The following is a 9,897-nucleotide window of genomic DNA, read 5'->3' as shown; positions in this document are numbered from 1 at the left end:
ATATAAAATATCACATACATATATTATTTTGTATTTTACAAGATTTGGGAATGTCTTCCTCCTTTAGTTAACATTTTTTTCAAATTCTGGCTCGATATACTCTAATTTTCCATTCTCTAGCTTTTTATACTTGAAAACCTTGGATCTACTCCATTGTGACCAATGTTTTACTTCTGTCCCATTAATAATATCTTCAGGATTTACTGCAACTTGTCTGAAATCTATAACTGCACTCTTTTCTTCCTTCATTGGTCTTTTGCAAATTTTAATTTTGGTTTGTTTACGTTCCAACTCCTTGGCTTTGTCTCCAACCGTAACAGTTTTTGTAGAATTACTTAGCAATTTTATACCATCCTTTTCTTTACTTTTTTTACACTCTTTAACATTCTGTTGCACCCCTAAGCTTTCTTCAATCTGTTTCTCTAAAATGTTTGATAGTTTTTTAGCTATATAACTTTGAAATTGAGGAGTTACATTTAACATTTCAGAGCCATCATCTCTATTATTTCTAGCTGTTCTAAGGGACCGTTCTGGACATTCTGCGACTTTGTTAATATCTTCTTTAGAGGGCTAGAACAAGCTTACTCAATGAAGTAACTGTTTAACTCTATCATTGTTAACATACCTTACTTTTGCCCAAATTTATAAACATAGAATCGTTGATAAACTGAACATCAGTCGCTTCTTTAAATAATTCAAGATTTTCTTCATCATCAGACGAAGACATTATTCAAGAATGTTTTGGGGCTGCATTACACTTTTTCTTATTTTTTAATTTAAAGCTAAAGATATTTATACTTCAACTACAAGCAAAATCACATTATAATTTTCTGAAAAGTAAATTAACAGCACAAACCACTTCAATATTATAAATGTTTAGTTTTTATTAGTATTAATCCTATATTTTTATTTAGGGTTAAATGAACACCATAGACAATAGACATCAATGGAAATGAAGTTCCTGGCATAGATAATAGGTTCCTGTGTCAGTTGATAACATTCGAAAAAAATCAAAGATGGCAGTTGTTGCAAACGTCAGCTGAATTTAAACGTCAAATATTGTGACGTTGTGTAATGTAATCACATTATCAAAATTACGTCAAAATTTTTACTAATTTTATCCAGGTTTTCGGCTACTGAACAGTAATTTAGTAGGTAAAAGGAGGAGAAACTTTCTTGTCATTCAGTTTTTATCCTGTCGTTACACAAAATGTTTTCTCGTAGTCTTAGAGTTTCAAGTTCTCTTCAAGGAAATTTGAGGAATTTCGGTACAACTAAACAGGTAAAAATACATTATTCATCTAATAAGTATTGTAAAGAATAATAGTTACAAATAATTTCATTATTTAATGTTTTTATTTGCCTTCTGAAACGGGCCGGTTTGCTTGTTATATAATAGAGAATGAGATTGAGATCAGCAACAAGGTCAAGTTAAAGAACTTATTTGTAATAAATTTATTCTTATGTGTAATTATGTTTAAGAAATGGTTTATATATTATGTATGATTTTTTAAAAAGGTAATTAATTTTTTAGTGCAATGTAAAAGTAGCAGTTGCTGGAGCTAGTGGTGGTATTGGCCAACCTCTGTCCCTTCTACTGAAACAAAATCCTCTTGTAACAGAGCTGTCTTTGTATGATATTGTGAACACTCCAGGTGTAGCTGCTGATCTCTCACATATTAACAGCCCAGCAAAAGTGAAGGCGTAAGATGTCTATAACATTTAAAAGCATACCTTCTACTTTATTCAGAATATCACAAGCCTTTTTCTCATTTATTTTCTTAGTTATCCAATAAATCACTTTGTTTTAAAACTTTCCTGCAAATTTGTAGAATATTCATTAGTAATTAAGATTGAAAATTAATAAGAGTTTGTTCTCATATTTATAATTTATTTCCTTACTATCCCCATATTTAAGATAAAAGTGATTGAATCTCTACAAATGATATTTTATTTGTAGATATAATGGAGCAGAAGCTTTAAAAGAAGCTTTTAGTTGTGCTGAAGTAATTATAATACCCGCAGGTGTACCAAGAAAACCTGGTGAGACTTGTCCTTAATTTTTGCACTCACAATTTATTTTACATTAATTTGTTTAGGTATGACACGTGACGATCTCTTTAATACGAATGCATCTATTGTGAGGGACTTAGCTGTAGCTGCTGCTGAAGTTGCCCCAAAAGCCTTAATTGGTATTATTTCAAATCCAGTTAATTCTACAGTGCCCATAGCATCTGAAGTGTTCATTAAAGTCAGTGCAAACACTTCGTGTTAATTTGTAACAGAATAAATTTATTTTACTTAGTTACTTGTATAGATAATAAACTTGATTTAAAAAAATCCTATATAACATACGAAAGTTGGATATGTGAATTCTTAACGTTTAATTTTTCTACAATTATGCAATTTTACAGGCTGGAAATTACGATCCAAAGAGAATTTTTGGAGTGACAACATTGGATGTTGTACGAGCAAACACGTTCATTGCAGAAGCTAAAAACCTTGACCCAATTAAGACGAACGTGCCCGTTATTGGGGGTCACGCAGGAATCACCATCATCCCCTTGATTTCGCAGGCAACTCCGAAAGTGTCGTTCCCTGCAGATCAGCTCAAGGCACTCACAGAAAGGATACAGGAAGCTGGAACAGAAGTAAGTTTACAACTTTGTCTATGGCATTTTTATATTTTTAATCTACTCCCAGGTTTTCTCACAAATTTCACATTTAAAGTTTCTATTAATAAATCTATTTTACCATTCTCCACTCTGTCACTCCTCCACTCATTCATGAACATTTTTATCTCATCATTTTGCATCCCTGATAATTGTGGTACTAAATCCCTACAAGAACGAATATAAGTTCTCTAATCTACCACCTATCCAGCCAATTGTAAGAGANGTGCAAACACTTCGTGTTAATTTGTAACAGAATAAATTTATTTTACTTAGTTACTTGTATAGATAATAAACTTGATTTAAAAAAATCCTATATAACATACGAAAGTTGGATATGTGAATTCTTAACGTTTAATTTTTCTACAATTATGCAATTTTACAGGCTGGAAATTACGATCCAAAGAGAATTTTTGGAGTGACAACATTGGATGTTGTACGAGCAAACACGTTCATTGCAGAAGCTAAAAACCTTGACCCAATTAAGACGAACGTGCCCGTTATTGGGGGTCACGCAGGAATCACCATCATCCCCTTGATTTCGCAGGCAACTCCGAAAGTGTCGTTCCCTGCAGATCAGCTCAAGGCACTCACAGAAAGGATACAGGAAGCTGGAACAGAAGTAAGTTTACAACTTTGTCTATGGCATTTTTATATTTTTAATCTACTCCCAGGTTTTCTCACAAATTTCACATTTAAAGTTTCTATTAATAAATCTATTTTACCATTCTCCACTCTGTCACTCCTCCACTCATTCATGAACATTTTTATCTCATCATTTTGCATCCCTGATAATTGTGGTACTAAATCCCTACAAGAACGAATATAAGTTCTCTAATCTACCACCTATCCAGCCAATTGTAAGAGATTCTCTTTGTTTTCTTCAAATTTAGAAGAAACAGTTAAAATAGAGTACTTTATGTATTAATTAAACTTACAGACAGGATTACAGGAACAGCTCAGCCAATGCCACTTGTAGTCCAAAATCGAGGGACTACAAGTGGAATTGGTTGAGCCTTCCCTGTCATCCTTTATTATTAAACCTTTATTTTAACTGTTTCGTCTAAATTTGAAAAAAATAATGTATTAATGATTGTTTTCAAACAAATATTTTTATAACGTTGTATTAAATTTTACAGGTAGTGAAAGCCAAAGCTGGAACAGGGTCTGCGACCCTTTCAATGGCCTTCGCTGGCGCTAGGTTTGCAATCTCCCTTATTCGTGGTCTAAGAGGCGAATCGAACGTAATTGAATGCGCTTACGTAAGGTCGGATGTAACAGAAGCGAAATACTTCTCCACCCCCATCTTATTAGGCCCCAATGGTGTCGAAAAGAACCTAGGACTTGGCCCATTAAGCGATTTTGAAAAAGAACTTGTTAAAGCTGCAGTTCCCGAACTTAAGAAGAACATAGAAAAAGGAGAAAAATTCGTCAAGGGTTAAATATATCCTCTTTATTAAAACGAAAATGTATTTAAAAATATATCGTATACATGTAAATTTTACTTACACATCTTTTTTTATGTTTTAATATACGAATATACTTGTTGAATGTTTAGTTCAGTATCGGAAACTAAATTGTAAAAAATATCTGTAAAATACATCGATGAAAATAAATAATTGTATCAGTATCTGTCTGATTTTCTTGATAAACGAAAAACATTAACGAGAAACTAAAAGTTTTGAACATTCGTATTAGGAGAGCATAAGTTAATTCGGACCTTTTTTCAAAAATTATTTCTGATTTTCAAATTATTTATGGATCTCCCCTCGTATTATAGATCGAGAAACCAAAAATTTCGATCTTTTGTATTAGGAGAGCATAAGTTGATTCGGGTCTTTTTTTCAAAAATTATTTTTGATTTTCAAATTATTTATGGATCTCCCCTCGTATATATCGAGAAACTAAAAATTTCGAACTTTTGTATTAGGAGAGCATAAGTTGATTCGGGTCTTTTTTTCGAAAAATTATTTTTGATTTTCAAATTTGGATCTCCCGTCGTATAGATCGAGAAACCAAAAATTTCGAACTTTTGTATTAGGAGAACAAGTTGATTCAGGTCTTTTTTAAAAACTTCTTAATTTTCGACTTTAAACAGTGATAATTAGATTAACGGTTAGTTTTATCTTTTTTACTTTAGTAGGTACTTTTCTTTCTAAGGTGGTAAGAAATAAAACACCTGGATGAAAAAGTAAGACTTTTAGTTTATTTACATTAGGAATCCCAATCCTATTTATATTGTACACAAGTGCTTAAGGTCAGTTTACAATAATTAACCAAATATTGGTTGCAATTAAATGATAAAGACTAAACTTTACTTATCGTAAAATTACTCAATTTACATCACATTAACTGAAGTACTAAGAAGAAAAAATGCAAGTCTTCACGCAGACAATCTCGTATTTCATACACAACAAAACTATTTTATTTGTAGATATAATGGAGCAGAAGCTTTAAAAGAAGCTTTTAGTTGTGCTGAAGTAATTATAATACCCGCAGGTGTACCAAGAAAACCTGGTGAGACTTGTCCTTAATTTTTGCACTCACAATTTATTTTACATTAATTTGTTTAGGTATGACACGTGACGATCTCTTTAATACGAATGCATCTATTGTGAGGGACTTAGCTGTAGCTGCTGCTGAAGTTGCCCCAAAAGCCTTAATTGGTATTATTTCAAATCCAGTTAATTCTACAGTGCCCATAGCATCTGAAGTGTTCATTAAAGTCAGTGCAAACACTTCGTGTTAATTTGTAACAGAATAAATTTATTTTACTTAGTTACTTGTATAGATAATAAACTTGATTTAAAAAAAATCGTATATAACATACGAAAGTTGGATATGTGAATTCTTAACGTTTAATTTTTCTACAATTATGCAATTTTACAGGCTGGAAATTACGATCCAAAGAGAATTTTTGGAGTGACAACATTGGATGTTGTACGAGCAAACACGTTCATTGCAGAAGCTAAAAACCTTGACCCAATTAAGACGAACGTGCCCGTTATTGGGGGTCACGCAGGAATCACCATCATCCCCTTGATTTCGCAGGCAACTCCGAAAGTGTCGTTCCCTGCAGATCAGCTCAAGGCACTCACAGAAAGGATACAGGAAGCTGGAACAGAAGTAAGTTTACAACTTTGTCTATGGCATTTTTATATTTTTAATCTACTCCCAGGTTTTCTCACAAATTTCACATTTAAAGTTTCTATTAATAAATCTATTTTACCATTCTCCACTCTGTCACTCCTCCACTCATTCATGAACATTTTTATCTCATCATTTTGCATCCCTGATAATTGTGGTACTAAATCCCTACAAGAACGAATATAAGTTCTCTAATCTACCACCTATCCAGCCAATTGTAAGAGAGTCTCTTTGTTTTCTTCAAATTTAGAAGAAACAGTTAAAATAGAGTACTTTATGTATTAATTAAACTTACAGACAGGATTACAGGAACAGCTCAGCCAATGCCACTTGTAGTCCAAAATCGAGGGACTACAAGTGGAATTGGTTGAGCCTTCCCTGTCATCCTTTATTATTAAACCTTTATTTTAACTGTTTCGTCTAAATTTGAAAAAAATAATGTATTAATGATTGTTTTCAAACAAATATTTTTATAACGTTGTATTAAATTTTACAGGTAGTGAAAGCCAAAGCTGGAACAGGGTCTGCGACCCTTTCAATGGCCTTCGCTGGCGCTAGGTTTGCAATCTCCCTTATTCGTGGTCTAAGAGGCGAATCGAACGTAATTGAATGCGCTTACGTAAGGTCGGATGTAACAGAAGCGAAATACTTCTCCACCCCCATCTTATTAGGCCCCAATGGTGTCGAAAAGAACCTAGGACTTGGCCCATTAAGCGATTTTGAAAAAGAACTTGTTAAAGCTGCAGTTCCCGAACTTAAGAAGAACATAGAAAAAGGAGAAAAATTCGTCAAGGGTTAAATATATCCTCTTTATTAAAACGAAAATGTATTTAAAAATATATCGTATACATGTAAATTTTACTTACACATCTTTTTTTATGTTTTAATGTACGAATATACTTGTTGAATGTTTAGTTCAGTATCGGAAACTAAATTGTAAAAAATATCTGTAAAATACATCGATGAAAATAAATAATTGTATCAGTATCTGTCTGATTTTCTTGATAAACGAAAAACATTAACGAGAAACTAAAAGTTTTGAACATTCGTATTAGGAGAGCATAAGTTGATTCGGACCTTTTTTCAAAAATTATTTCTGATTTTCAAATTATTTATGGATCTCCCCTCGTATTATAGATCGAGAAACCAAAAATTTCGATCTTTTGTATTAGGAGAGCATAAGTTGATTCGGGTCTTTTTTTCAAAAATTATTTTTGATTTTCAAATTATTTATGGATCTCCCCTCGTATTATAGATCGAGAAACCAAAAATTTCGATCTTTTGTATTAGGAGAGCATAAGTTGATTCGGGTCTTTTTTTCAAAAATTATTTTTGATTTTCAAATTATTTATGGATCTCCCCTCGTATATATCGAGAAACTAAAAATTTCGAACTTTTGTATTAGGAGAGCATAANCGTTTTTTTTTTTTTTTTTATTTAAATACCTGGCCTGTCCTTTGTTGAAAATTAATATTTAATTAAAATTTCTCCAAACTAACCGAACTCTCACAGTCTTTTGAATAAAGTATAGGGGGTGTTACGCTTTAAATTGCATTTATTGGACTTCGATCGACCCCTTAAAATAAAATATCTCCTTACGCTCGGTTCTTAATTTGCCACTCGTGTATATGAATATTCAAGAAATTTGGCATCAGATAGATTCTAATATAACACCAGGTACTACATATTTTTAAATAAGAGATTTTTAGAACAAGCTCCATTATATTTTTTACATCATTAATCCGTACGTATTAACTGCCATACACATTTATATAACATGAAAACTGTTTTTCTGATTTCGATACATAACCACCTAATTCTTAACTGGGTAGACCTACCTTGTGTTACCAGGTGTTAAGTTTGATTGCAAAAGGCGGAAATTTGTTTTATTGGCCCAGATAAACCGGCATAATTTACCATGACAACTGATCGCTATTAGGAAGACATAGAAGCCAAACCTGATGGCTACACTAACCGGAAATTAAAACATTTTTTTTTGCAAGTGTTTGTGCACACCTATTATGTATTAGTTATCCATTCCAATATCGATCGATGATCGTATCGTATCGATCAAAAGGAGACACAGCCTCTAGTAGGAGGTAGCATATATTACGAAATTATAATTTAAAAACATAACTGCTTTTCCTATATACCTATTTTGTGGAAAACTGCCTTCCTTAAGAAATTGTTGAAAAAGTCCACATCAGCCAATATAAACATTAATTGCGACAACACATTTTAAGCACACACAAAAGTATCTAGAGACCCGTTGAAGTTTCAAGGCCATAGATAATTTCAAAGCTCTGAAATGTAAAATTCATTTAGCATTTAGATTTACAGCAGAAAAACTTCTTACCGATATTTTGTTCAAAAGTATGTTAATCATATTTATCAATGGCAAAATTAAATCAATATTACAAGCCTAGAGACTGCACTAACTTATATAAAATACAGTTATTAGACTTTAATTTTATCGAATGATTCTTATAGCATTTAATTGTAATTATAGTTTTAATCTACTCCCAGGTTTTCTCACAAATTTCACATTTAAAGTTTCTATTAATAAATCTATTTTACCATTCTCCACTCTGTCACTCCTCCACTCATTCATGAACATTTTTATCTCATCATTTTGCATCCCTGATAATTGTGGTACTAAATCCCTACAAGAACGAATATAAGTTCTCTAATCTACCACCTATCCAGCCAATTGTAAGAGATTCTCTTTGTTTTCTTCAAATTTAGAAGAAACAGTTAAAATAGAGTACTTTATGTATTAATTAAACTTACAGACAGGATTACAGGAACAGCTCAGCCAATGCCACTTGTAGTCCAAAATCGAGGGACTACAAGTGGAATTGGTTGAGCCTTCCCTGTCATCCTTTATTATTAAACCTTTATTTTAACTGTTTCGTCTAAATTTGAAAAAAATAATGTATTAATGATTGTTTTCAAACAAATATTTTTATAACGTTGTATTAAATTTTACAGGTAGTGAAAGCCAAAGCTGGAACAGGGTCTGCGACCCTTTCAATGGCCTTCGCTGGCGCTAGGTTTGCAATCTCCCTTATTCGTGGTCTAAGAGGCGAATCGAACGTAATTGAATGCGCTTACGTAAGGTCGGATGTAACAGAAGCGAAATACTTCTCCACCCCCATCTTATTAGGCCCCAATGGTGTCGAAAAGAACCTAGGACTTGGCCCATTAAGCGATTTTGAAAAAGAACTTGTTAAAGCTGCAGTTCCCGAACTTAAGAAGAACATAGAAAAAGGAGAAAAATTCGTCAAGGGTTAAATATATCCTCTTTATTAAAACGAAAATGTATTTAAAAATATATCGTATACATGTAAATTTTACTTACACATCTTTTTTTATGTTTTAATATACGAATATACTTGTTGAATGTTTAGTTCAGTATCGGAAACTAAATTGTAAAAAATATCTGTAAAATACATCGATGAAAATAAATAATTGTATCAGTATCTGTCTGATTTTCTTGATAAACGAAAAACATTAACGAGAAACTAAAAGTTTTGAACATTCGTATTAGGAGAGCATAAGTTGATTCGGACCTTTTTTCAAAAATTATTTCTGATTTTCAAATTATTTATGGATCTCCCCTCGTATATATCGAGGAACAGTAATTTAGTAGGTAAAAGGAGGAGAAACTTTCTTGTCATTCAGTTTTTATCCTGTCGTTACACAAAATGTTTTCTCGTAGTCTTAGAGTTTCAAGTTCTCTTCAAGGAAATTTGAGGAATTTCGGTACAACTAAACAGGTAAAAATACATTATTCATCTAATAAGTATTGTAAAGAATAATAGTTACAAATAATTTCATTATTTAATGTTTTTATTTGCCTTCTGAAACGGGCCGGTTTGCTTGTTATATAATAGAGAATGAGATTGAGATCAGCAACAAGGTCAAGTTAAAGAACTTATTTGTAATAAATTTATTCTTCTGTGTAATTATTTTTAAGAAATGGTTTATATATTATGTATGATTTTTTAAAAAGGTAATTAATTTTTTAGTGCAATGTAAAAGTAGCAGTTGCTGGAGCTAGCATCTACCTACCAAT

General features: G+C 32.0%; 3 protein-coding genes, 1 long non-coding RNA gene and 1 pseudogene across 6 annotated transcripts; 4 read left to right on the top strand and 1 right to left on the bottom strand.

The window, feature by feature from the left end:
• Positions 1-18: 18 nt before the first annotated feature.
• On the bottom strand, positions 19-1,014 carry LOC108732695 (protein CUSTOS-like). Of its 3 annotated transcripts, none has more exons than XM_025978499.1 (3): positions 857-875; positions 626-803; positions 19-570 (listed from the first exon to the last, which is right to left on the bottom strand). In XM_025978499.1, exons 2-3 carry the CDS (start codon positions 725-727, stop codon positions 64-66), a joined length of 609 nt encoding a protein of 202 aa, XP_025834284.1. In that variant the 5' UTR covers positions 728-803; positions 857-875; the 3' UTR covers positions 19-63. The 3 variants fall into 3 exon arrangements, with proteins under 3 accessions (XP_025834284.1, XP_025834283.1, XP_018319145.1); XM_018463643.2 differs by having other exon boundaries at positions 334-422; positions 475-570; positions 626-1,014; XM_025978498.1 differs by having other exon boundaries at positions 626-1,014.
• A 35-nt stretch (positions 1,015-1,049) lies between these two features.
• LOC108732688 (malate dehydrogenase, mitochondrial) lies at positions 1,050-4,302 on the top strand. Its single transcript, XM_025978496.1, has 6 exons — positions 1,050-1,282; positions 1,535-1,704; positions 1,961-2,043; positions 2,100-2,251; positions 2,415-2,651; positions 3,812-4,302. Exons 1-6 carry the CDS (start codon positions 1,211-1,213, stop codon positions 4,112-4,114), a joined length of 1,017 nt encoding a protein of 338 aa, XP_025834281.1. The 5' UTR covers positions 1,050-1,210; the 3' UTR covers positions 4,115-4,302.
• Positions 1,101-9,883, top strand: LOC112905665. Its single transcript, XR_003231934.1, has 3 exons — positions 1,101-1,155; positions 9,472-9,598; positions 9,851-9,883. It is a non-coding gene; the product is annotated as an uncharacterized LOC112905665 (long non-coding RNA).
• Positions 5,099-6,806, top strand: LOC112905664 (malate dehydrogenase, mitochondrial-like). Its single transcript, XM_025978500.1, has 4 exons — positions 5,099-5,189; positions 5,246-5,397; positions 5,562-5,798; positions 6,316-6,806. Exons 2-4 carry the CDS (start codon positions 5,248-5,250, stop codon positions 6,616-6,618), a joined length of 690 nt encoding a protein of 229 aa, XP_025834285.1. The 5' UTR covers positions 5,099-5,189; positions 5,246-5,247; the 3' UTR covers positions 6,619-6,806.
• On the top strand, positions 8,785-9,301 carry LOC112905663 (annotated as a pseudogene).
• Positions 9,884-9,897: the final 14 nt, after the last annotated feature.

Source organism: Agrilus planipennis, unplaced genomic scaffold, assembly GCF_000699045.2.
Source record: "Agrilus planipennis isolate EAB-ADULT unplaced genomic scaffold, Apla_2.0 scaffold6, whole genome shotgun sequence".
Taxonomy (NCBI): Eukaryota; Metazoa; Arthropoda; class Insecta; order Coleoptera; family Buprestidae; genus Agrilus; species Agrilus planipennis.
Note: the sequence above shows the minus strand (reverse complement) of the source record. Positions and strands in the feature narration are given on the sequence as shown.

Bases quoted from the DNA above. Each gene is read 5' to 3' on its own strand.
- LOC108732695 (XM_025978498.1), bottom strand. From the start codon at position 727: ATGTCTTCGTCTGATGATGAAGAAAATCTTGAATTATTTAAAGAAGCG. The intron at 571-625 runs GTATGTTAACAA...AGCTTGTTCTAG, and splicing joins TAAATTTGGGCAAAAGTAAG to CCCTCTAAAGAAGATATTAA.
- LOC108732688 (XM_025978496.1), top strand. From the start codon at position 1,211: ATGTTTTCTCGTAGTCTTAGAGTTTCAAGTTCTCTTCAAGGAAATTTG. The intron at 1,283-1,534 runs GTAAAAATACAT...TTAATTTTTTAG, and splicing joins ATTTCGGTACAACTAAACAG to TGCAATGTAAAAGTAGCAGT. The intron at 2,044-2,099 runs GTGAGACTTGTC...TAATTTGTTTAG, and splicing joins AGGTGTACCAAGAAAACCTG to GTATGACACGTGACGATCTC.
- LOC112905664 (XM_025978500.1), top strand. From the start codon at position 5,248: ATGACACGTGACGATCTCTTTAATACGAATGCATCTATTGTGAGGGAC. The intron at 5,398-5,561 runs GTCAGTGCAAAC...GCAATTTTACAG, and splicing joins CATCTGAAGTGTTCATTAAA to GCTGGAAATTACGATCCAAA. The intron at 5,799-6,315 runs GTAAGTTTACAA...TAAATTTTACAG, and splicing joins TACAGGAAGCTGGAACAGAA to GTAGTGAAAGCCAAAGCTGG.